Source organism: Arachis hypogaea, chromosome 8 (genome assembly GCF_003086295.3).
Source record: "Arachis hypogaea cultivar Tifrunner chromosome 8, arahy.Tifrunner.gnm2.J5K5, whole genome shotgun sequence".
NCBI classification, from domain to species: Eukaryota; Viridiplantae; Streptophyta; class Magnoliopsida; order Fabales; family Fabaceae; genus Arachis; species Arachis hypogaea.
The window spans coordinates 13,340,057-13,367,062 of NC_092043.1; the positions used below are offsets into that span (position 1 = coordinate 13,340,057).

A 27,006-nucleotide genomic window follows, 5' to 3' on the forward strand; every position below is an offset into this window, starting at 1 on the left:
AAAAAATTACAAAAAGATTACTTATATAATTAGGTTAACTAAGATAGTTAACAACGCAAAATTTAAGATGTCAACTTCTTTAGTTTATGGTTTATGAGTGATAGTATTAAAAATGAGAGTGAATGGAGTCAGAGTGAGAGGTGTTAGAATATAATTAGGATCAATTTGGATCAATTAGTATTATTTAGTATATCTGAATATTTATTATAGGAGATTACGTCTTTATTATTATGATTCTTTTAGTACCTATAAATACCCTTTTTATATTGTATCATTCTAGACAACTTGAATACACTCAATAATATACAAGTCTTTTCTCCAGTTTAGTCTCTTATTTCTAACATGGTATCAGAGTCATGGTATCCTCCTTGAAGAGAATAAGTTGTTTTCCTTGTGGTGAAATCACCGTAATTTTTGCATTTTTTTCTATGACATTCTTCTTTTCCTTTTATCACTTCTTTGATGTTTTTTCACCTCACTGGCTAGCCTATTTTCTCTGTCTTGTATTTTTTCGAGTAGAATGATCAAACACCATTGTCATTCGCTGCTTACCTATTCTCATGAAGAAATCATATAGTTTTCGCTCTCTTTCGGCAGTTCCGTCTGTGTTTTCTCGTGGCAGTTCTGTCTGCGTTCTCTCGTGGCAGTTACATCTGCATTCTCTCGTGGTAGTTTTGTTTGTGTTCTCTCATAGCAGTTCTGTCTGTGTTTTCTCGTAGCAGTTCTGTCTGTGTTTCTTTTCGACAGTTCCGTCTGCACTTCCTTCAGATAGCGGCAGTTTCGTCTGCGCTTCCTTTAGGTAGTTTCGTCTGTACCCGTTTTATCAGTTTATTCAGTTTTTTTCTCTTTATTTCGTTGTTTTAAATAAGTTTCAAACTCAAGGTGTCACTTGAGTTTGAAGGGGGATGTTAGAATATAATTAGGATGAATTAGAATCAATTAGCATTATTTAGTATATCTGAATATTTAGTATAGGAGATTATGTCTTTATTATTACGATTCTCTTAGTACCTATAAATACCCATTTATATTGTATCATTCTAAACAACTTGAATAGAAAACTTAAATACACTAAATAATACACAAATTCTTTCTCTAGTTTAGTCTCTTATTTCTAACGAGATGGATCAATGAAGGAGAGAAAAAAGACTTTTGGAGTCTTGCACCATGTATGCACCACACACTTGTGCGACGTGTGTCTGCAAGTGAGCAAATATGAGGTTTAGATTTGTGGAACTGATCCCTACCGTCTGTTTTCAAACTATTCAACTCTGGCCATCTAACATGCGATGGGACTCAAATTAATTTAAATTTGATCGTTCGATTCTTGCATGTGTGTGTTGGCCAATTACAAATCTGAGGGTTTAATTTGATATCAAAACTAACCGTCCGATTTGTCTTAAGGAAAATTTGATTTTTTGATTTATTTGCTGTCATCATCCATACTTAAACAAAACACAACAACATCCAATATTGATATAAAACACCACTTTACAACAATAACAAAATAAAAAAAACTAAATGAAGATTAAAAAAAATTAGAGTATAAAATATAGTTAGGCTGTCAGTGTCTTCTCAGTTAGGTCTGGCAGCATGGATCCTATTCGCGGGTACCCAACTCGACCCAACCCGATCTGTTGCGGGTAGGGTTGGGCGCGGGGCGGTTTGGCTTGCGGAGTGGGGTGCGGGTTGAGCCCAAACCCTAGTCGGGTAGGGTTGCCAACCCGATCTGTTGCCGCACCCCCCATAATATGTGTTATATATATATATATATATTTAAAAATGTTGCATATGGGAGTTGAACCAATGACCTTAAGCATGTGCTAAAAGTTCTTGGCCATTGAACCAAATTTATAAACTTATAAACTTTACTCATTTATTTTTATAAAATGTATTTCTCATTTAATGAGATATAAATACAATTTTTAACAATCTAGTGGCCTCAATCATTCAGATTACAGCCCTTATTTCACAGCCACTCCCTCAACGACACAAGAAGAACCATAATCCTCTTCTCTCAATTCTCAAATTCAAATCTCTTTGGACTCTGATCGTGTCGCCGGCACTACTCACGTTACTCGCGTCGCCAACTTGTTCGCGAAGGCTTTCTATTAGGTAGTATTTCTCTTGATGATGCTCATCATCCTGCACAAAATACAGATTGTGGACATGTATTGACTTTAAATCTATGATTCTTCGTTCAAGTGATAACAATATCGGTGATCTAGTCTCTATCGACTCATTAAACTTGTTCCCTAACTTAGTGGTAAGCTTTATACTGTGAAGTTTTATATACATTGCATAGTATATTTCTTAGCTATAATTATTCTGAGTATTTTTTGAGCATGTCTTCCATGTATGATTAAGTTATTGTGTCTCTTGCTTCTTGTAAACACATTTCTTTTGGTGTATATTCTTTTGGAACTGCTTTCTTTACATCACATGGATGGAGTCAGATTATGAATTCATAATTTACCATAACACTAAGACTCACCTTTGAGGCTGAAATTTATTTAAACAAAAAAAAGGAAACTAGGAAAGACAGCAACATAAATTAAAGGTTGCTCTTCTCGAAACTTATCCAAAGCTGAGCAAGTTTGAAGACCCCTCCCGACCCCCCTTTTCCTGAAAAAATTAAAGGTCGCAATGATCTATCCTTAACTGCACTCTATTTCTCACTAATGAATCATTTTATTTTTAGTTCTTTATTTGTCTATTATCCTTGCAAGTTTATATTGAGAAAGTAACTAATCTGTCTTGTAAAACTCTTCTTTTCTTTTCACTGTAGAAAATAATTTAAAAAATTTAATGAAGAGATAACCTATATAATTCACCAATTAACATACAATAGTGTTTTTATTTGCTAAATTTTGTCTTTAATAAATACTTAAACGCTTATTGTTTATCTGTTTTTTATTTAGTAATACTTGTTTAATTAATTTTGACTCATTTCTACAACAATAATTCTTAATTTCTTATACCTTTCCAAAAAGAGTGAAGTTGAAATTCTCTGACTAGAAAATAGAATTTTTTACTAGTTATGACAAGATGATATTTTTTTCTTTTTATTTTATTTTATATGTATGTGTGTGTAATTTGATTTTATTTGGACAAGTTATTATTTGTATATCTGACTATCAGTACAAAGTGTATTTAAACATGTCACATATATATATTTGTAGGAAATTCACTTCGAAATGTCAAGTACCAACATGGATGTAATGGCACAAGATGTGACTGCAGAAGAACAACAACAAGAACCCCCGGTAGAAGCAACTGCTAATTTTGTTCCAGATGAGTCCGCTTCGATTGAAAATAGCAAAAAATCGAGTGTGAAGAGTGTTTATTGGCAATACTTTAGTCGATTTCAAGAGGAAAAAGGCTGGAAGGCAAAATGCAACCATTGCAAATCTGTTCTTAGAGCCAATTCAAGAAATGGAACTACAAATTTGAAGAATAATGTGATCCACTATTGTAAAATGATCAAATTAGCAAACTCTAGGCAATCAACAATTGCTTATTCATTGTCTAAACATGCAAAGAGTGTTGTGGATGCTTTTGTATTTGATCCATCTTTTACAAGAAAGTGAATTGCCAAGGCCATATGTATGCATGAGTACCCTTTATCTTTTGTGGAACATGTTGGAATGAAGGAAGTATATGCATCAACGCAACCAACTTTTAAGGTGCCTAGTCGAAACACAATCAAGAAGGATATTTTTGAAATGTATGAGTTGGAGAAGCTTAACATGACTAAGCTAATGGATGGAAATGATAGTCGGATAGCAGTTACAACTGACATGTGGACTTCCAATCAAGAAAAAGGATACATGGTTGTCATGGCACACTACATTGATCGTTCATGAATTTTGCAAATGCGCGTATTAAGGTAATCTTCTAAATTATACTTCTAGTAATTGATATGACTTTTAATATTTTTACTTAAAATTAATTTATCTTTTAGATAATAATTGAAAAATATTTTTAAACAATTTTCAATTTTACTTATATTCCCGCTCCTCATACAAGTAAAGTGCTCTCAAATGCATTAATGAAAGTTTTGTTAGAGTAGAACATAGATAGAAAATTGTCAACTATTACATTGGATAATTGCTCTACTAATGATGCTATGGTTAATGAGTTATTAGGGCGCTTAGATTCAAAATATTTATTGTTGGGGGTTCCATATTGCATATGCGTTGTTGTGCTCATATCTTGAACCTAATTGTGAAAGATGGTCTAAATTTGGTTAAGAAAAGTGTGAAAAAAATTTATGGCAATGTGATGTATTGGACTTCAACCCCTAAAAGACATGAAACCTTTGTGAGTTGGTGTAGTAAGTCAAATATTCAATTTACAAAAAAAAAAATTAGCTCTTGATTATCCAATTAGATAGAACTCCACTTATGTGATGTTAGAGACTGCATGGTTGTATCGAAATGTGTTTCCTCGATTAAGACAAAAGGATCCTAATTACAAAAGTTTTCCAAGCAATAAAGAGTAGGACCTTGCTAAAAAAATTTGTGAGAAATTAAAGTTGTTTTATGATGTGACACAATTGTTTTTTGGTACTCAAGTTCCAACAGCCAACATTTATTTTAACAAAGTATGTGATATAAATATTGCCTTGAAAAAATAGTCTGCTTCTCTAAATCCACTGATTAGTAATATGGCATGTAGTATGCGAGTAAAATTTGATAAGTATTGGGAAAAAATTCATAGTATGATGGGTGTTGCTTGTAAACCCCGATTAAATTAGTAAATAATTAGTCAATAAATTAGTTTTTAGTAAGGAGGATTATAAATGTGAATATTATATCAAATTAGGATAGAGCTCATCGAAACGAGAATTTTGACACCAATTTCGAAGAAATCGGTCCAAGATTGGACCGAACAGGCCAAACTGGTTGAACCGGGCCCAAACCGGGCCATGGGCCCAACCGAACCAGCCCTTTAAGTAAAAGCCACGTTCTTCTTCTCTTCATTTCGGCAGCATCAGAGAGCAATTGAGGAGAGAAAATGAAGAACGTTAAACCCTCAGGTTAACTTCCGTACGTCATAACTTCCCCGTCCGAGCTCCAATCGCCGCACCGTTTGCGGCCACGTATTTACCACATCGAGCTCTACGTTTCTATCGGAACAATTTTACTGGTAACTTGTTTAATCACTCCCAGCCATCTTTCTCCCAAATTTTCAAATTTTTAATGGGAAAGTTAAATTTCTTTGATTTCTAATGTTTTAGGATCCAATTAGCTTGAGGAAAACGTTTACTCTTGCTTATGTGAAGCTTGGGTAAGGTGAGGATACGATAATTCTATTTTAATTTCATTGGATTTGAGCTTTGAGTATTAAATTGGATATATATGTGTTATAAATGTATATTAGGTTGTGAATAAATAATTGAAGCTTGAAATTGTGAATACTGAAACTTGGAGGAAGCAGATTAGTTGAGGGTTTGAGGGCTGTGTTCTTTTAGGAAAATTGTCTTGGAATAATACTTGGGAATCGGCTAAGGTATGGGTTAGGTTTCTTGCATTTAATATATAACGTTCTGTGAAAACTTAGGCTAGATGACCGTAGGATATGTTGAATTGCATGTGTATATTTAATACTTAGTATCCTATTGATGAACATGGTTGGTTTGGTGCTTGTTAATTAACTGGTGATTTAGTGAATTATTGATTTGAGGTATAATTATTGTGGAGGTTGTTGTGATAATGAGGTATTTTGTGTTAAGAACATAGGATTTGTGAACTAAGATTCTTGGTTAAATTTTGGTTGTTGGATTTGAATACTGTGTAAGTATAATTGTTGATCTGAGGTAGATTTATTGTGGCGATTGTTATGATGATGAGGAAGGGTATGTTGAGTTGAAAAGAATGCAGGTTTGGACCCGAAAAGGGTGGCAAAGTCCGAGTTTTAGAGGAGATGCTGCCGAAATTTTATAAAAGTTAGAGATTTTGTTTATATGATTATTTAAAAGAGATTTAGATTTAAAGGTTATATGGCTTGATTTTAAGTTATTAAGAAAATGAGTATGTTTTAAGTTTGAAGTTTGATTCTTAGAAAAGAATGAATTATGTTTTGAATTAGAACTATTGATGGACGGAATGGGAGGTGTGATAATGAAGGATAAGGATTGAATATGTTTAATATATGATAATGAATGAGATGCAATTGAGAACGATGTGGATGTTGATGAATTATAATTGAATTATTTATATGGCTTATGAATTTGAATGATCTGAGATACGAGATTCCCAGGATTAAGTGCTGTGACTTGCCACCACGTGTACCAGGTTGAAAACTCGATACTTTGTTGACCCTACGACGTAAGTGTGACCGGGCACTATATAAATTCCCGGGAATGTTACCCCCATTGAGCAATATTGATTATTTGAGATAAAGCTATGCATAGACTCTTGGGGATGCACGTCGGGGGACAGTCTAAGTACAATTCAGACTTGTCGGGTTGGCTGAATAACCGACAGATGAGCCTCATCAACCATAGGACAGGCATGCATCATCTGCATATTACTTGAATTATTTGCTTGTGCATTAGTTGGGTGTGCCTAACTGTACTTGCCATGTTAAATGTGTAATTGTTACCTGCTGTACTTGTAACCTTCTTGTGCTTGCCTTTATCTGTTTAATTGTCTGTGAAATGCATGATGGAGTGGAGGTATGGAGGAATGGCGGTATGAGATTTAGATTTAAGATTGAGTTAAGTAGGGTTTAGATACCCTTAGAAAACCACCTTTTATGGCTTCTGTTTAATACTTTAAGCTCTATAATCTGAATGTCGGAGTTCTAGGATTGCCTCTGGCATTCCCAGGACCTTATATATTATGTGTGTGGCACCTTTACCATACTGAGAACCTCCGGTTCTCATTCCATACTATGTTGTTGTTTTTCAGATGCAGGTCGAGAGGCATCTCGTTAGGCGTCTGGACTATTAAAGCGGAGTGGTTACTGGATTATTTTGTTATGCTATGATGTATATATATGTACTTAGCTTTCTCTCCACATAACTTATTCTTTTTTATCCTCATAGAGGTGTATGGAGAGGCAGGATTTTGTTTATGTACATTTGGATTTTGGATATGTATATATATGTATATATGTGTGTATATTCTCCGGCCAGTCTTGACTTCGCAGGCTGAGTCAGGAGCTTGTTATTTTGTACCTTTGGCACTCTATTCCTACTTCTGTTATCTTATGTTTAATAGTTATGGTTTTCTTAGCACGCAAGTTAACTCGTTCCTTGAGCGTTGCGCTTTTATTTTGCGATTTTTATTTCCTCTATTCTTCAAGGCTCCTAGCATATTATAATTCTTCTGCTATTATGTGTACTCATTTTATTTTAGAAGTCGTAATACCATACCTTCTCTGTTTTACGACTTAAGCGTAAAGCTTAATGTGGTAGGGTGTTACATTGCTATTATTCTAGATCCTAGGTATAAGCTTGCTAGGCTTGAGTATAAATTCTCAATATTATGTCAAAATCAAGATGAGTGCTCAAGTAAGATTGAGAGGATCAAACAGATGTGCTATGACTTGCTTCATGAGTACCAACACAATCTGTCTAATTCAAGTAATGCATTTGAGAATTTTACACAAGAGGTACAGATGAATGCAAAGCAAGGTGATCCTGCTACTTACTAGTTGTATATTAGACAAAAGAAGAGAGAAAATGGTTCATTTGTGAAGACTGAAATTGATCATTACATAGAGGAAGATGTTCATCCTTTGAGTGCTGAATTTGATATTTTAGCCTAGTGAAAAGTGAATAGGGCTAGATTTCTAACACTTTAAAGAATTGTGAGAGATATATTTGTTATCCCTGTGTCTACTATTGCTTCTGAGTCTTCTTTTAGCACAAGTAGTCGAGTAATTGCTCCTCATCGTGGTAGTCTTCATGAAGATACCGTGGAAACTCTTATGTGTAATCAAAACTGGTTGTGGGCAGCATATCGTCAAAGAGGTTATTTATGATTTAACTTTTCTATTTGTTTATGGTAATGTTAAATTTATATATAGATTGATTAATAAATAAATTTATTATCTTTGATTTTTAGGTAAAAAACCTGATTATCAAACTGCAAATGATGATGATGATTATGATGCTGTATCTGAAGTCATAAACTAGTGATGGTATTGTTGCAACAAATGGAATGCTCATGGAGACATAAAATTAAATAATTTATTTATGTTTATGTTATTTACTTAGACAAAGACTTTTATGTGTATTTTAATATTTGATGGTTATGTTGTGTATGAGATACTTGTGTTATTTGTGGAATAATTTGTGTTGTTTGAATACTTGTGTTATTTGAATGCTCATGGGATAACTTGTGTTATTTGATGGTTATGTTGTGTATGAGATACTTGTGTTATTTATGAGATACTTGTGTCATTATAATGTTTCTTTTTGTCAATCCACGGGTAGGGTCGGATACCCACGGGTTGAGTGCAGGTAGGGTTAGGGTTGGGTATTTCTCAACCTACAGGTAAGATATGGTTGAGTGTTGATTAACAACTCAACCCGCGGATAAAATTAGGGTCGGGTTCAAACCCTACCCTACTCAACCCATTGCCAATTTGCCACTCCTATTCTTAGCTATTTGCGGTTATGCGTTATTGATAAAGTTTCAATCAAAATACGTATATGAATAGATTTTCAGATTTATAGGAAATTAATTTAACCTGTTAAATTTGGAGATATTGTAAAAGTGAAAATAAAAAAAGTAAAAAGCATGGTTTAATAAAACTTTGATTTTTAAAAAAAATAGTTTATTAAAATTAATTTTTTAAACATAACTTTTCAAATATTATAACGATTATGTTGGTAAAACAAAAAGTAACTTTTATTTCGATAAGTATAATTTACAAAAGTTTTATTTAATGAAATTGTTTTTTAATTTATAAAATAATTCTAATATATATAAATATTTATCAATATATAAATTTGAATTAAACTCTTTAACCTTAAAAAAATACAAATTAATTTAAAAAAATAATTTTATAAATTTTTACAAAATTCATGAGACATAAGTATAGCCCTCCTTTGTCCTTTATGTCAACTAATTTAATTTTATCCCTGTAATCATTGCTGACCTTATTATCATAATTAGCTATTTAGCCATATTTTTCGCTATGGTTAACAGCTTAATACATAAGGCTAACTATATTTACACAAATTATTAAAACCTTTTTTAAAATTACTAATATACAAAGAGAAAATATACATAATTAATGAAATATTTATATAGTGTGTATAATGGAAGTTTAGGAAATATTAGAGATATAATTATTAGTGTTAATTTTTTTATCAGTGTAAATTTTTGGGATGAGTGGTATAATGACATGGTATTAGAGTTCTAGATATTATGGATAATGTTTATTTTATAACTCATATAGCTCATTATACACATTATACAAATATTCCATTAGATCCTTAATAGAATTCATGTACAAATATTTTTAAAATTTGATTGAACTCTAACTTAAAAGCAATATTGTGGTATATTATACTTTCTAGTAAAACAAAAAATTACTCTTTTATAATAAAAAATCACAAAAAATATTATATACAATATATATACTCTATAAATTTAATAAAATTCATCACTTTTTACTTAATCTTATTCTGTGGTTAAAAATTTTTGATATAGAAATAAGATGAATGATATACTTTAATATTGTAATTTTTAGTGTTTTTAAAATTATAAAAATATACAAATTAAATCATTCAATTTGTGTTTAAAAAATTAAAAATAAATTCAGAATACACAAATCGGAGTATCCAATTACTATAATCGAACCGTTCGATTATTCTCCCTCCCATCAAACCCTAATTTACTTGACGCAGTCACTATATTCCCAATGAAAAAGATTTCTCTAATCTAATTATACCATTACTTACTCCATATCTAATTACTATGTCGTATACCATTACTTATTCCATATCAAAATTAAAAAAAAAAGTGTTATATTTTGTACCCAAAAAATTTCTCTAATCTAATTACTTTAGAAAGTACAATGACATGATGTTGAGTTGAGCAGTGACCGGTTGGGGTGACAAGTCTAGCACTTTTTCACGTACGAGTCAACTACTGAATAGATGAACCGACCAATCCCCTTTCTTATTTCTTACTTTTATTTCTTCATTTTTTGTTCTCTTAAATTCTCACGATCTGTGGTGGAAGAAAAAAGGAAAAGTAAGGGAAAATCGCAGAGAAAAAAGCGCTTTGCTTTATTCAGGGCTTAAGCAGTGGCCGGTGGAGAATCCAACCTCATAAATGGACCCATTAAGGCATTAACCACACCACTTCGGCCCATTTTCTTTTTCCACCCCAAATTGATTATCATTCAATGGAATTCATGAACCCTTTTCGGTCGAAGTATATATTCAAATTAGTCTCAAATAAATTTTATATCAAATATTCTAATTTTAATAATTTTTTATTGTTTTAAAAATATCTGAAAACTACACTTATCAGATATATTGATTTCTCTATTATTTTAAATAAAATTTTTAATATGTATTTTAAATAAATAAATTATAAATAAAAATTTATATGTAATTATTTTTATATAAAATCAATAATTAAGAATCGTTATAAGTTTTACCTAAATTTTATTATTAGACAATAAAATCGTTGATAAATTTATAAGACAAATGAATCCTTATTTCAGACGCACTAGTATCGAAAATTTTTAAAATAATAAAAATTTATTTAAAATTAAAATATTTAATTTAATTTAAGAAAGAAACTAATTTGGATGTTTATTAAAATTTCAACCTCTTCGAACCAACCAAAACCGAATACTATTCTTGGTTATAGGATCCATCGTCACACAAAATTCACAATGACAGAAAGGACAATGGGTGCATGTCCAAAAAAAAAAAAAAAAGAGGAGGAGGACAGTGTGCAAGAGAAAGAAAGACTAACCTTTATCGCCCACACACAAGAAGAGGCATCAAAACCCCGTGTTTGCCAGCTGTCGCATTTTTTAAAATTTTAAAAATATCAAAACCAGCGAAGAAATTCCAAATTTTAAAATGTCCAGGTAACCGACAATGGTGCAGAAAATAAAATAGTAATTAATCACACAATAAATACAAAAAATAAAACGATCCGACGGTCCATATCGCGTTTCAGAAACGGCCCCACCCACGCTTCGCAAAACGCAATTATCGGACGCAGCAGACTCAAAAACCACCCCTCTCACTTTCGCCTTCTCCGCGTTCTACCATCTCATCGCTCTCTATTTCATTTTCTCTCTCTAGAAACCAGATCTCTTCTCTCTCCCCCTCTCTCTCTCTCTCTTTCTCTCTTTCTCGCTCTTACGCTCACTCTCTAGGTTCGGAGAAATGGCGGCAGCACCATCGCCACGGGAGGAGAACGTATACATGGCGAAACTGGCGGAGCAGGCAGAGCGTTACGAGGAGATGGTTGAGTTCATGGAAAAGGTGTCAGCCGCAGCCGATAACGAGGAGCTGACGGTGGAGGAGAGGAACCTTCTCTCGGTGGCGTACAAGAACGTGATCGGAGCTAGGCGTGCGTCGTGGAGGATTATCTCTTCCATCGAGCAGAAGGAGGAGAGTCGCGGCAACGAGGACCACGTTGCGGTGATCCGTGACTACAGATCCAAGATCGAGTCGGAGCTCTCCAACATCTGCGACGGGATCTTGAAGCTCCTCGACACCCGCCTCATCCCCTCCGCCTCCTCCGGCGATTCCAAGGTCTTCTACCTTAAGATGAAGGGAGACTACCACCGGTATCTCGCCGAGTTTAAGACCGGCGCAGAGCGCAAGGAGGCAGCCGAGAGCACCCTCGCGGCTTACAAATCTGCTCAGGTATATCAGTTTTCTTGTTTCTTGTAGATCTCTGTTATATTTCGGTTCAGATCTGTTAAGTTTTGTTAGCCAGATTTCAGATTTTAATCTTCTATTTTGTTGTGATTCTTCAAATCTGCACTCTTTCTCTTGGTTATTCTTGATACTCTGCGGTTACGCATGTTTGGTTTTAAATATTTTAAATATTTTGGTCATCAGACATGGTTGCTAAAAATTTCCATGATTATTTGTGAAATATCTGTGAGATTATCCTTGTAAACAATTTTGAATTAGGAAATTTTGATGTGGCTTTTTTTTGTTTTATCTTATTTTGTTATTACTTTTATGCATGTAGTAAGTTTTACACGTGATTAGGTCTAATACTGTGTGCTTCTTTGTGTTGTTAAGGACATTGCTAACGCGGAGCTGCCACCAACTCACCCAATCAGGCTGGGTCTTGCTCTAAACTTCTCTGTGTTCTACTACGAAATCCTCAACTCTCCGGATCGTGCTTGCAACCTTGCAAAACAGGTTAGATTTTGCTAGATCCTTGTTATTTTACTGTTTACTTCTATCAGATGTTTCGATGGATTGCGATAGAAAGGGAAAAACTGTGGACTGGGCCCGTTTGCAGTGCCATCATCAACGGTTACTGTTTAGTGTTTTTTGAATAACTCAAATCAACCTGTCTATTTTACCACTATGGCAAAATATTTATCGAGTTATTGCTAAGCAATAAATGTTTTGAAGTTCATTAAAAATAAAGCTAATAAATAATAAAATATTTGACAAGTCATATACTCGTAATAGATGAGCGATCCCCTTCAAGCGTTAGAGAATAACTTCATGATTCGTCCTGATCTTGTAGTATATTGTTTATATACTCATGAACATGATGATGAATATTTTCACTTCTATATTCAATAGGCTTTTGATGAAGCCATTGCTGAATTGGACACACTTGGAGAGGAGTCTTACAAGGATAGCACTTTGATCATGCAACTCCTCCGTGATAACCTCACCCTGTGGACCTCTGACATGCAGGTATTGATTCGAACCCCCATATTATGTTTGTCTGTCACATCATTTCATGAGCTATGTATTGAACTTCTATTTGTTCTTTGTTATGGTTTCAGGATGATGGAGCAGATGAAATAAAAGAAGCTCCTAAACCAGATGAACAGCAGTAAACAAATTTTTACTGCTAATTAGAATTGAACTTCTCCTCTATATGTTTTTCAAAGGAGAAGCTGCTTGTTTGATCTCGTTTGGGTACTGAGATTTTAGGCATTCATGTCTGTTATGAATTATGGATGTATTGGGCCGTTTTTAGTTTGTCCTTCCTTTTAAGTGTTTCTAAATTGCTTATTTTCTTGAGGACACCCAAGTTTTTATTACATGGAATTGGAATTTTAAGATTCACTTCACCACTAGAGAATTTGCCGCTGCTGACTTGTTCTTAGTCATTGTTCTCTTCGCCTGTGTTCATATCGGAAACTACGTACTCTTGAATTAACTACTTGGCCCGAAGTCGCCGTCCAGACGAATAATTAACCCGAGATTACTGCTTGTTTTTTACGTACGTACCCAATTCCTGTATTTTCTGTTGATTCGTGCCATTTCTTGATATTCATAATCATAAAATGCTCTCCGCTAAGGACAAACAATGAAAGAAGCATAGGACGGCTTTGCTTGTTAGTGAGAAAGCTGAGACACATGCGGTACTGAATTCGTTGTCCTGATTGCAACAAACTGTGTCCTCTGCGCAAAGTACGGCTTTGATAGCTCTATCCCTAATGTCACCGTTCTATTTTAACTTAAATCATATAAATAAAATGTTAAGAGGGACCTAAATAATGCGAGATAAACAAAAGAACCTGAAGCATGAACTTCAACAATCAACAAGTGAGAAACACCATCGGTCCATAGCAACACCATGAAACCACGCTGTCCCGGGAAGTATAATGGTAGTATAAACATGATTGGCGTGGAAGGATTTTGTGGAAGCCTGGAAGGAAATGTGAAAAGGTGTTCGCAATTTGATCTATTTGGAACCTATAGGATGGTTATTGTTGGAGTTGTACCGAGGCCTATGACGCCTAAACCTGATTATCGGAGTACTGAAGAAAACTTACCTATTCAACTGTCATACTCAGAGTCCTCACATAGTCACATGTCTTTTCCAGTTGTCAAAATCGTCTTGATGCAATTTATTCACACGCTCCACCCCAGTTTTATATTCATATTTCCCAGTAAAAAAATAATTAAATAAATAATTTTTTATTAATAAAATAAAAATTTGCTAAAAAAGGCTTTTGCTAAGAATATTGCAAGTAAACAATTTTAATAAAAGGTATAAATCAAATTTCTAAAGTTTTTATATATTAAATACATTGAAAATTTCAATTTTTTTTACTCTTTTATCCTATAACTTCTTAACATATTTTAGATAAATTCATAAAAATAACACGATCTAATGACTAAATAAATAAATACTAAGAACTTCCGTAGTACTTGTATAATTTACACACCAATTTTTTTATTAATTAAAATCCTATTTAACATAAAAATTATTGCATGCAAAAGAGCTTAGATTCAAATGGATAATACAAAATGTATACATAGCTTTATTTTTCCTTCATTCTTTAAAATAGTTGGATGGTAATATTACAACTTTCTTTTCTATAATGGTCCCACGAACATGTAATGTATGTAAATGAGTCAACGCTGATTAACGGTGGTAATGGGATGTTTGCCCTGTCCGACTCGTTTCGTCCTACAATAACTCGCATTTAATTCATTTATTTTTATTTGTAGATAATAAAAAGTTAAATTTTAGTCCATTCTATTTCTACTCGTTCTTATAATTATTAAAATTCAACAAATAAAATTAAATTTTAAAATTTATATAATCATCATTATATATATAACATAAATTAAAATAAAAATTTAAATATAATATAATATTATTAATTATTTTATATATATTACATATATTATATATTAAAAGTATATATATATTGGAGCGAATAAAGACGGGTTTAACCTAAATCTAATCTCATTCCACTCAAAATTTGTTTTGTTAAAGATTTATTTCAATGCAGAAATAAATAATTATTTGTCCCGAACAGATAGAAATAAAATAAATACCTATAAATTCGAATAGTATTGTTACTCTAAGCTGATGTAATTCTTGATTATAGGAAAAAAAAAAATTTGTGCCAAAATTGCTGGGAGTGGAGCGATTTGTGGTTTGACAGGTGCTAGATGTTAATTATATTTAAAATTTTTATTTTTTTTAAAAATTACTTCCACCAAACATTAAATCACCCTTAGTATTTTATTTGTCTTGTTGCTTATCTATATAAATTATTGGAAGCAATTTCTTTAATTTAAGACTGCTTTTAATATGTCAGTAAAACATACAAGTATATCATAATTATGCATTACTCCCATTATCACCCAATATTAAAAAAAATAAACCTTAATATCAAGTATATGCATTATGGTGTATTATTGATTCACTTGTCATGTAATTATTATTATTACTATTTTAGTTTTTAGATATTACGTATACTTATGTATATACAAATTTTCTTTTATCATAATAAGAATTTTTGTACTATTACAAAATTCTAACCGTTGTTTTAAGTAAATAGGAGATTTATGTCACGATAATTTTTATAATGGTATATTTAATACTATTATGATGGTATTTTAGAGTGTTTGAGATTATTTTAGATAATTTTAAAATATTTTAAAAGTTCTAAAAGATCATACAAAATTCTAGAAGATTTTAAAAGGTTATAGAACATTTTAAAAAAGTGTGTATATATGTAAAAGTATAAAAAGTCATATAGAATAATCTAAAAAAATTTAGAAATATGTGATCGATTAGATATTTAATAAAGATTCTGGACACTCGATTTAGACCGTTGATTAGATTTAATCATAACTGTCTATTAGGTAGCGTTTGTTTTGAGGTACTGAGACAGAGACTGAGAGACTGAGACTCAGTATGATGTTTGTTGGTTTAGAGACTGGTACTGAAATTCCTGTCTATGTCTTTAAAATTTCAGTATTTCAGTACCTCCAAAAAGTGAAGACACAGAGGACTAAAATTTTTAGAGATGGAGACTGAAACTTTAATAACATTTTATACTTAAAATATCCTCATTTAAATTAATTAATTTCAATTTTACCTTTTGTGCAAATTAAATTAGAGTTTCATTCTTGTTTCAATTTCTGTCTCCTATTTTGCACTAAATAGAATACTAAAATTTATTTCAATCTCTATCTCTTAGTCTCCGTCTCTTAATCTCAGTCGTTCCGTCTCTGTCTCTCCACCAAAGGCTACCTTAAGGAGGTGAATTGCTATAAATAGGAGTGAAAATTTTGGTATTGGGTGTGAGAGTTATTTTTAAAAAAAAAATTGTGTAGTGAAATATTCTTCCTACGAAAACTTCTTTTTTTTTTGTATTCATAATTTTTTTTGCTACACATTGAGGGTTAAACTTACTTGATCTTAACTTAAGAGGTTAATTAAGTCCAAGGGTCGGTACGGTAGCGTTGGAATGTCTTTAAGGCCGTGACAATTTGGCATCAGAACAAGGTTCGAGAGAAAACATAAGTGTTTCGTGGTTAGGCTTCTATGTGACAATTGAGCATGTTGAGACTCAAAGGGGAATAGATGTTATTCCGTCTCAATGGGAAAGAAAGAAGGTACATTCTTCAAGTGAACCTAAAGGCAAAGACTCTAATTTTTTTGAAGAGCGATTTTTTTTGTTGGAGAAGGTTCTATCCTCTATGGATGTGTATCTTCACATGATAGAACATGTCAAGGAGACCATCAAAACTCATGTATTGAAAGAACTAGATGCTTTGAAAGCATACTCCAAATATTTATTGTCTCTCTTATAATGGTCGGTCGAGATTTTTCTTCCTTGAATAGTTTTAAGGAATTTTTAAGTTTCTCTTCTATTTAGAGCATGCTTTCTTTGAAAGCATCTAGTTCTTCTAACACATGAGTCTCAAGGGTCTCCTTATAATGTTCTATCATTTGAAAACGCACATTTTCCAATAAGAAAACACTCTCTACAAAAAAGTTAAAGTCCTTACCTTTAATCTCAGTTGAAGAACGCACGTTCTTCCTTTTTCATTGAAAAGGAATAATATCACTTTTCCTTTATGCTCCATAGTTATACTAGAAGTCATACCCACGAATCAATTGTGCTTTCTCTTGAATCATGCTCTGATGTCAAATTGTCACCACTTTGGACACATTCCAACACTACCGTGCTGATATTTGAACTTACTTAACCTCTTAAATTAAGACCAAGTTAGTTTAATCCTCAATATTTAACAATAAAATTATGAATACAGCTGAACACAAGAGAAAAGAGATTTTGGTGAAAAGAATGTTTCACTACACAAGTATTTGTTATAAATAACTCATACAACTAATGCCAAAACTATCACTTTTATTTATAGCCAACCACCTCCTTACTTGACGGTTATGATTAAATTTAATCAAATAGTCTAAATCAAGTGTATAAAATCTTCATTACAAATATCTAATTTATCGCATTTTTCTAAACTCTTTTAAATTATTCTATACCACTCTTCATACTTTTATATATATCCACATTTTTTCATAATACTTTATGATATTTCAAAGTTTTTTAGAACTCTTTAGGATTTTTCGAAACCTTTTGAGATATTTTAGAACATTTTAAAATTCTATCTCAAATAATCTAAAATATTATACAAATATTATAAAATATAATATTCTAAAAGTTATAATGACACTTAGAGCCCGTTTGGGAAGTGCCAAAAGCTACTTTTTTTACTTTTGAATTATGAAAAGTTACGATAAGCGTGTTTGACACCATTTTAAAGAAGAGCTTTTGACTTTCCGAAAAGTTAATTTACAACTTTTGGAAGAAGTAGAAATAGATGACTTATCTCCTTTTCCATAAGTCATTTTATCACTTTCGTGAAAAAAATTGATTTCAAAACAAAAAAATCTACTTTCATTCTTGATTCTGTGAAAAAATGTTTTTTGTTTCTGCTGAAAATACTGGCCCTCCACCACCATTTTCACGCAAGGTTCCATCTTCTAGAAGCACTGACCTTCCACCATCATCTTTACGCAATGTTCCATTTATTGGAAGTGTTGGCCCTCCACCACCATTTTCACGTAATGATTCATCTGCTGGAAGTATTGACCCTTCACCACCATCTTCTGTTCAATCTGAACCAACATATATTCCTTTCAGGTATTTTTTTTATCATTTTATCATTCTATTTTATTATTAAATTTGTATTGAACATTATGTATGCTATGAAATCTGAATTTTAATTTTATTTTTTTACATGTGATTTTAATTTTATTTTTTTATATGTGATTTTATTTTTATACAACTTGCTATTATTTTTATAATTAGTTTTATAATTTTTTTTTATGTTCTTTCCCAACAAATTCATGAAAGTGGCTAGTCCGGAAGAAAATTTAAAGCTGATTGGAATGAACGAAATTATGCTATATTCATAAAAATATGTAAAGAAGAGATGGTGGCTGGAAATAGACCTGAAACACATTTTAACAAAGTTGGTTGGGCAAATTTAAAAACAAAATTCTTGAAAAAGACTGGTTTAAATTATGAGTCTAAACAATTTAAAAACAAGTGGAAGGCTATGAAAAGAGAATGGGGACTATGGGCTAAACTAAAAGGAAAAGAGACCGGTCTTGGTTGGGATCCTATTAAGAAGACCATACAAGCAAGTGATGATTGGTGGGATGCTAAGACTCAGGTATGTTGCATTTTTTAAAATTATTTCAGAAATATCAATTTTAATATCCATTCTCTTGTATTTCAGAAATATCAATTTTAAAATCAACATTCAATAATGGAAAGTATTTGTTATCATCGTTATTTTAATATCCATCTTCTTATGTTAAAAAAATTGTATTTTTTGAGTTATTTATCTAAACGCTACAACTTTAAAATAAGTACTTCTATAGTTAAAAATCCAAACACAAAATAACTTATTTATAAGCTACTATTAATAAAAGTCCTTATATTTTAAGCTCTTTTTCCAAAAGAACTTATTTAAGTTATTTACCCAAATTGGGCCTTAGTTCTTTGAATATCAAAATACTTTTTATATATTCATATAATATTTAAATCGAGTAAATACCCATAGTCATCCCTGAGATTCGCGTAAATACTCAATCTAATCTTTAAAATCCCGATTTTTCTATTGTAGTCCTCCAGATAGAGCTCCGAGCACTCAATATTTCTGGTGATGAATCATCACCGGAGCGCTGACATGGACTCGGTTTGCTACACTGGAGGAGTCCAATGGCTAGTTGAACTGGCTAATTTTCAATTTGTACCCATGTTGGTTCCTAACCCTAAATCCCCAAATTTTCATACAGTTCATCTCCTCTTCGTCTTCATCTCTTCTTCTTCTTTTTCATATGGGTATTTACTCGTACTTCTACATACAATGGATCTCTTCAATTGCCGGGTGATGCTGAACTCGCATTCTGAAATTGGCAACAAATATCCCTGCTTTGGGACAACAGTTGTTTGTCCATGATGCAGCTGGTGGTAGGCGTGACTAATGTTGAGGAACTATCTGGTCTGTGAACAAAGAAAAAAAAAACCAAATATTTTAGGGACAGTGTAGATTAGATTGTTCTGCAACGAAAAAAGTAGAAACTTAATCTAGCTTATGATTATGACATTTCACAGTAAATGATAATAAAGCAGCATAGCATGTAAGTCCTTGAAAAAGTAGAACTTAAAACAAGATTGAATGAACTCCTACCAACTAAATCTGTGATTCTCTTCTACTTCTTTACAACTATCAAACCAATCACTAGTCACAATTATCTCAATCACTAACTTAAGCTAGCCCGCACACTTTAAGCCTCCTCAGAGTGGCTAATCGGATTAATTTGAATAACCAGACTACAATGCCAAATACTAAAAAATGAATTAGAATTAACTACCTTTAGTACCTGATTAGACGAAACTTCACGATCGCCATGGAATAGGATAACCTTTGAGCACTCAGAATAGCCAAGATCATGAATATAAACCATGGAGTCAAAGGTAACTAATCCAACAAGGGTGTTCTCCGGCAACTGTTCCTGAGATTCACGCACATTTCGGTGGGCTTTGCAAGCATAAAGCAAAGTCCTCCATGCTACAACATCCGACTCATAATTCATCTCCTGAATTAGCTTAACCATGTCATCAAGCTTTCCAACTATTCCAAGAAGATCAAGCATGCAACTATAGTGTTCTATTTTAAGATCTATTCCATAAAAATTCTTTATAGACCGAAAGTAATTTCAGCCTTCATTGACCAGCCCTGCATGACTACATGCAAATAGAACCCCAAGCATTGTTATATAGTTTGGTTTTGGACCCATAACTTTCATGGAGTCAAACAAATCGAGAGCTTCTAAGCAGGTATCAAAGTTGTCCATGAAACAACAGTTCGTTCGGACATTTTATCGAATAGCTTGTGTGCCTCTTCCATAAGCGAATTTAACCTCCATAGTCTTTGTTTTTAACATCTATATACAAGTCTGGCAGCACCCAAAGAACAACAGACAACCCTACAAGAGTAGCAATCATAAATTATACCAAGAATATCCAAAAATGTTTTACCAAGTAATGACACAAGGCCACAAAGACAACTGCATGAATTGTAAAACATTACCCTTGAATTTTTCAGATGTTGCTTCGTCAACAGTGCACTGGAATCCTATGTAGGTGTGGTGCTAAAGACATACATGTTCTTCTTTGCCTCTTCCATGCTGACAATACACAAAACAAAAGCATCAGAAGCAAAACACCAGAAGAACAAAGTTCCTCCCATATCACACACACAATACACCACTACCAATGTACCATAATCCACAAGGCACAAGTAATGATTATGCACAGGTGAGCATGGTCAAGCCTGAGCCTGAAGATCTAGGCATTCTTCTACTCGAAATCGAGCTTGTCCTTATTCTTGTGGTGCTTTCTGAGGTCGGGAGCAGGGCCTTTGGGGGCGCTAGGGTGGCGAATGGCAGCAGGAAGGCCGTTGGAGGTGGAGGGTTGGGCATCGAGGTGGATGTAGGTTTGGAGAGTGTAAAGGAAGAGAATTGAAAGCCTAAAGAATGCGATGAAAAAACGCGAGGAAGAGGGAGAGTGAAACGTGCAGGAGCGGGGCTTTGTACAATAACACCAACTGTGAGGGACCAATGTGCGTACAAATTGAAAATGAGCCAGCTCAGCTCTAGTATGGTAAAACGACGCCATATAAGCGTTCCGGTGATGACACATCAGCAGAAATATGCTCAGGGACCACTATGAGTACTCAAAACTCTATCTGAAGGACTACAATAGGTAAATTGAAATTTTAAAAATTATATTAAATATTTACGCAAATCTCAAGAACAATTATGGGTATTTACTCTGTTTAAATTATATAAAATTTCTTTCTTTCAGGCCAAATTATCATGCATGTGGCATGAATAAGTACACGTTACAATGTAAATCTAACATATATATATATATATATAAACAATGCAAGCATAGAAGATTTCTTTAATGTAAAAGAAATTTGAATAATTAAATGAAAAATAAACATAATATTTTCTTTTTGTTTTGGGTTTTTCCATTTTGGTTCTCTTTATTAGAAATACATTGAACCCCTTTCCTTGACTATATTTTTTAAAATAAAATTGATAGGAATGTGGGTGGAATATGGGTGGAATTGGAATCAGCATGATGTGTGTTTTATGGCGTGGAATGAAAAAAATAAATAAATAAGTATTGATAAATTATACATAACATGGTACATGTGTGATGTGTCAGCAGTTTACAAAGAAATCGAAAACGCAAAAAAAAAGAAAAAAAAAACTTCTCATTTTAAAAAAGTTTATGAAAAAAATAAACAAATGAAAAAATTAATATGAAAAAAAATCAATTTTTTATGCAAACACACAAATTTTGAGTTGTAACATAATTTTTTTAAGTTAAACACACAAAACTTTAAAGAGAAACATGAAATACAAATATAAATTATTTAACGATAAACACAAATTTTTTTGAAAAAACATAAGAAGCAAATATAAAATTTTATTTTATCAATGATAAAAAATTTGTTATGATAAACAAAATTTTTTTAAGATAAACACATTTTTAAAGATATTTGAAGAGAAATATAGAAAGCAAACATAGAAAATTTGTATGGTTAATACAAATTCAAAATATTTATGTGTTATTTAAGTTACATTTTTATGTTTTTTATTTAAAATTTCTATGCTTTTCTTGTATTACTTAACTAAAAAATTTACACAATTTAAAATAATTTATGTACTCCTCAATTAAAATTTATGTATTGTTCTTCTGCTTTATTCAACTGAAAATTCCGTAAGTTTAAAATATTTTATATATTTTTTTAACTAAAATTTTTGTTTTTTTGTGTTATTTTTATGTTATGTTTTTATAATGTTAACTTAAAATGATTTATTTGAATAAAATATTTCATTAATAGTAGCAATTTGAACAAAACAGAAAGAAAATTAGAAGAGAGGCATCCGAAAGAAGGAGAAAAATTTTGGTGACAGAAGAAAGAAAGAAAAAATCAACAAAAAAAAAAGAAGAATAAAGAAAAGAGAAGTTGAGAAAAAAATAACATTAAAAAAAAAGATGTGAAAAAAAGAGGCGCGTATAAAAAACATAAAACTTTTAATTTTTAAAAATTTGGATGAATTTAATTATAAAAATCGGTTTGATCATAAATTTGAATAAATTTGATGAGTTTAGTCGTTTAGCTAAAATATGTTTTTTGATAAATTTATTATTAATACAAAATTTTAAATATTTTTATTTAATAAATATAAAATAAATATATTAATAATTTAAATTTCTTATATTTTTAATTAAATTTTTATTAGTTTGTAAATTTAATATGTGTATAGATATACTCAAATTTTATTGGTGAATATATTAGTAACATGCTAATATAATATACTACTATGCTATTGATGGAAAAATATAAAAATGCGGATAACTTCTTTATGGCATAGCACTGATGAGTGCTTTTGACCAAACTTTAGATATGGAATTGAGCTCGTTGGTTAGCATTCCGTCCAAATAAATGAAAATCGGAGTTCGCATGATGCTCTTCCAATCACATCAGTGCTATAGTAGAAGAGTAATGTCCAAATTATTTTTTTTCTTTCCTTCTCATTAATTAGATACAAATACAAAGATTGATAAATTCGTATTTAATAGTTTTTATAGTGAGAAAAAAGTAAGTTTTTTCAAAAAGTTATTTAATAGAAGAATTATTTTGTTGAAATTTTGAATGATAAATAATTTATTTTTTATTTTACTGAAATTAATCTAATACTATAAAAAAACAAAGATTAATTTCTCTAAAGAGTAGTAGAAATCAATTTAAATTTTAAAGTATTGTTGCTAATAGAAACATTATTGAGTAGTCTAAAGGATTTTTTATTTAAATTAAATAAATATAATATTTATTAAAATAAATAAATATTAAAAAATTACTAAAATATATCTTCAGTCACATATTGAGTACTGAGGGTCATTGTCTAAAATGATCACATCTCGGGTGCACTGACTTCATGCTGCCATATGGTATCTGCAAATCATATCTCGAATGCAATCGTGATATGAACTAAGCATATCTGAGATATGCTGCACCCGAGATACACTCATTTTCTGATTCGAGTCCGTACATCCGAGATAAGGAAAAATATCGAAATGCCCCCCTCAACATCCGAGATATAGTTAAGATTATAATTAGGGTCTCAGCATCCAAGATATGTGCATTATAGTATAGATATCTATGTACCCAAGATATGTTGTAGAATAAGTCTATTTATAAAGACCATCCCAATACCTCTCTCCACATAATTCACAAACCATTCTTCTCTTTCTCTTCTTTCGATTTTGTTCTGATGGAGAACAATTAATTCTTCTTTGTGGTGGTTTTTCCCAATAGGGCCGGTGGATGATTGGTCACAGACTTTATATCGCATTCGTCTGACCGAGAGTACGAGTACATGTGACTGCGGCCTGTTCCAGTCACTGTATTACCCATGTTAACATGCCCTAGCGGCATGTGCAGCTGCGAGTATTGAATTGGGTCATTTCGTGGATCCCGTGTACACAATGACCTCTGTGTTCAAGGTGTATGAGAAGGTATTTCGGTCGATACCAAACGACAAGATGTGGCCTCCATAGTACGGTGCACGCCTGAATCCATAGTACGGTGCACGCCTGAAGCCCAACTCAGCCATGCGAAGGAAGGCATCGGGAAGGCTGATATCCACTCGGATCCGGAATGAGATAGATGCCATTGAGCGTGCGAAGAAGAGATGTGGGCTCCGTCGCAGAGAGGGCCACACCAGACGTGGGTGTCCCAATACGCCCCACTCGAATCCATGACGACGCATGCAGTTTAGAGTTTAGGCCTTTTGGTTCCAATGTTGCCACTTTAATGTAATGATTGTTATTAAATGTGTTTAATGTGTAATAAAGCATGATTTCTGTATGGAAAAGTATAGGTAGACAATGAAAATATTGAACAATGTGAACAATGGATATATCGGATGTTCAATTCCCTAGGTGTGTGGATGATTATTCTAATATTAAGATTTAGGTGAGTAATTTGGGGTATAGTGTGTTTTACTTGAATTGGGCCAATTTTAGGGCCTATTGTTCATGTTCAAGAAAGTCATGGGTTACCTATTATAATCCTTTCTATATAACTAGTTACTTTCGAAATTACGGGTCCATTTTTTATTTACGTTACAATATTTTTGTAAAAAAAGTATTCACCAAAATGGATAAACAAATAGAAGATTAGTCTGGTAATATCCTGGTAATTTTTCCTTATCTCGGATATACTGACCTGAATAAACGTGCGTATCTTGAATGCAGTGTATCTAAAATATGTTTATATTCATATCACAGTTGCATTCACAATGAGTCAATGCACTCGAGATGTAGCCATTTTGGACAATGACTCTCAGTACTTAAAATATGACTGAAGATGTATTTTAATAATTTTTTTAATGTTTATTTATTTTGATAAATATTATATTTATTTAATTTAAATAAAAAAATTAGTGGCCGAAAGGCTTTACTTCACTTATGCTTTAGACGAAGAAAGTGGAAATCAAGTGAGCAAGAACCCAGTTCAATAAAAAAAAAAAAGTGAGCAAGAACAAGTACAAGAAATATTACAGAATTGAACAATGTATTACAGGAGCAAAATCTGTATACTAGTTTCATAAAACAAGTACATAATATATCTTCCGTATTGCGATTATTATGGCTATAATCTACACAAAATATTATTTGAGAAACATAAACTATGTCTTTGTTATTGGATGCTCTACTTAATTTTTGTGCTTAAATATAATATCATTAATTGAGCTTTAAGTGGGTAATCTTTCTACCAAGACGAGAACTGACCTTTCTGGATTGAATTATTGGTGAAACTTTTTTTATTATTAATAATAATTTCTTTGAGTTCGACTATCATAACACTGATAAAAATTGAGTTTAAATATCAGGATGATAGCTTGCTAAATGATCAACCCTATTTGTTTTATCAGTGATATTTGAAGACCAAACTCAGAAATTTAGATAATTAAAGAGTGTGTTTGGTTTGTATTTTTTTTAATTTTATAAAAAGAAAAACAAAAAGTGAAGAAAAAGATTTTATTGTCTGTTTTTTCTACACAAAATTTTAAAAATAAAAAATACTAAATATAAAAATAAAAAATGCAAACTAAATCACAATGGTATGTCAGAGAAACTCCAACACTTAGGACAATTTACGTTTTGCAATTTGCAATTAATTAATATCAAGAAAAAACTAAAGCAAAAGAAAAGAGCAAGGAATTCATTAGTTTCTTTCAACCCAAAAAGCAGGATATTTCCTCGTAATATCCAATCCCACCATTTGTCTTTAGAGCATAGACCATTTCCTTTGAAGAAGTTACTTAAACACCAAAATAGATCCAAAGGGGGTCACGTAATAGTGCAATACTTAATAGATATTATAGACAATATTTATTGGTTGGTGGTTTTTTTAATTTTCCTCACTGAGTCAGTCATCTGTGATGGAGATTTGGAGATGCCGCCCAATAAATTTTCACTCCATTTTCTGAAAAATTTCATTGAGATTACACACTTTCGCAAACTTTTTAGAAAAGTGTGTGAGTTTTTAAAAAGCATAATTTTTTTAAAAAACCAAAAGTTCAATATAATAAGATGGAGTAGTTAGAAAGTACCAAGTTATTAGGTAACAAAATAGGAAATTAAATTGTAGTAATCTCGGCATTGTCATCAATAACTAGAAGAATCAAAATCGGTTCACTCTTTGTAGTTCCTAATAAACTTGTTGATAATTTCCACAACATTTGCTTCTTGATTTCTGAATATCCTGTTATTTCTTTCTAACCAAATATTTCAGATGATAGTACAAAAACTAATCAACCACCTATTGCGTTCATTGTTTCTAGAAGGAGTCCATGTCCAACTCTCGAAGTGTTGCTTAATTGTTCTTGGAACAGACCATAGTTTCTTATAGGCGAACAATCAAGAACATCACACCTACCAAGTAAACTTACAACAAAAAATAAATGGTAATCATTCTCAGAATCCTTTTTACACAACACACAATTAGTATCATTTTGATCAATAATGCCAAATCTGCTTAATCTGTCCTTAGTATTGACCCTGCCAACTAACACAAACCAGGTGAACAACTCAATTCTTGGTGGAACCAACCCCCTCCAAATGGAACAAGTGAAGCGATAAGTGAAAATGTTCTCCAAGAGTGTTTAGCCTACAAAATCTGCACAAAGGAGTTAGTAGAATAAATGTCTGATCTATCAAATTTTCACACTATTTTGTCCTCTCTCTCGGATGCTAAATTGACAAATTGTGCACCCCATAAAGCTGATTCACTAATTTCAACTCCCATTGGAACAGTTTCCTTCTCCATTGAAAATTCTATATCCACTCTAACTCATCCCAGACTCACAATCCTTAATTACAGATCCCCTTTGGTTTGAAACTGAGAAAAGCCATGGAAAAATGTCTTTC

At 32.0% G+C, this 27,006-nt stretch overlaps 1 protein-coding gene and 1 long non-coding RNA gene across 2 annotated transcripts; both read left to right on the forward strand.

Moving 5' to 3' along the window:
• Positions 1 to 4,983: 4,983 nt before the first annotated feature.
• Positions 4,984 to 7,181, forward strand: LOC112706194 (uncharacterized). The gene is made up of 3 exons (XR_011864314.1): positions 4,984 to 5,151; positions 5,243 to 5,297; positions 6,918 to 7,181. It is a non-coding gene; the product is annotated as an uncharacterized lncRNA (long non-coding RNA).
• A 3,682-nt stretch (positions 7,182 to 10,863) lies between these two features.
• On the forward strand, positions 10,864 to 13,275 carry LOC112706192 (14-3-3-like protein). Its single transcript, XM_025757366.2, has 4 exons — positions 10,864 to 11,863; positions 12,251 to 12,373; positions 12,770 to 12,886; positions 12,979 to 13,275. Exons 1-4 carry the CDS (start codon positions 11,378 to 11,380, stop codon positions 13,030 to 13,032), a joined length of 780 nt encoding a protein of 259 aa, XP_025613151.1. The 5' UTR covers positions 10,864 to 11,377; the 3' UTR covers positions 13,033 to 13,275.
• Positions 13,276 to 27,006: the final 13,731 nt, after the last annotated feature.

Bases quoted from the DNA above. Each gene is read 5' to 3' on its own strand.
- LOC112706192 (XM_025757366.2), top strand. From the start codon at position 11,378: ATGGCGGCAGCACCATCGCCACGGGAGGAGAACGTATACATGGCGAAA. The intron at 11,864-12,250 runs GTATATCAGTTT...TGTGTTGTTAAG, and splicing joins CGGCTTACAAATCTGCTCAG to GACATTGCTAACGCGGAGCT. The intron at 12,374-12,769 runs GTTAGATTTTGC...TATATTCAATAG, and splicing joins CTTGCAACCTTGCAAAACAG to GCTTTTGATGAAGCCATTGC.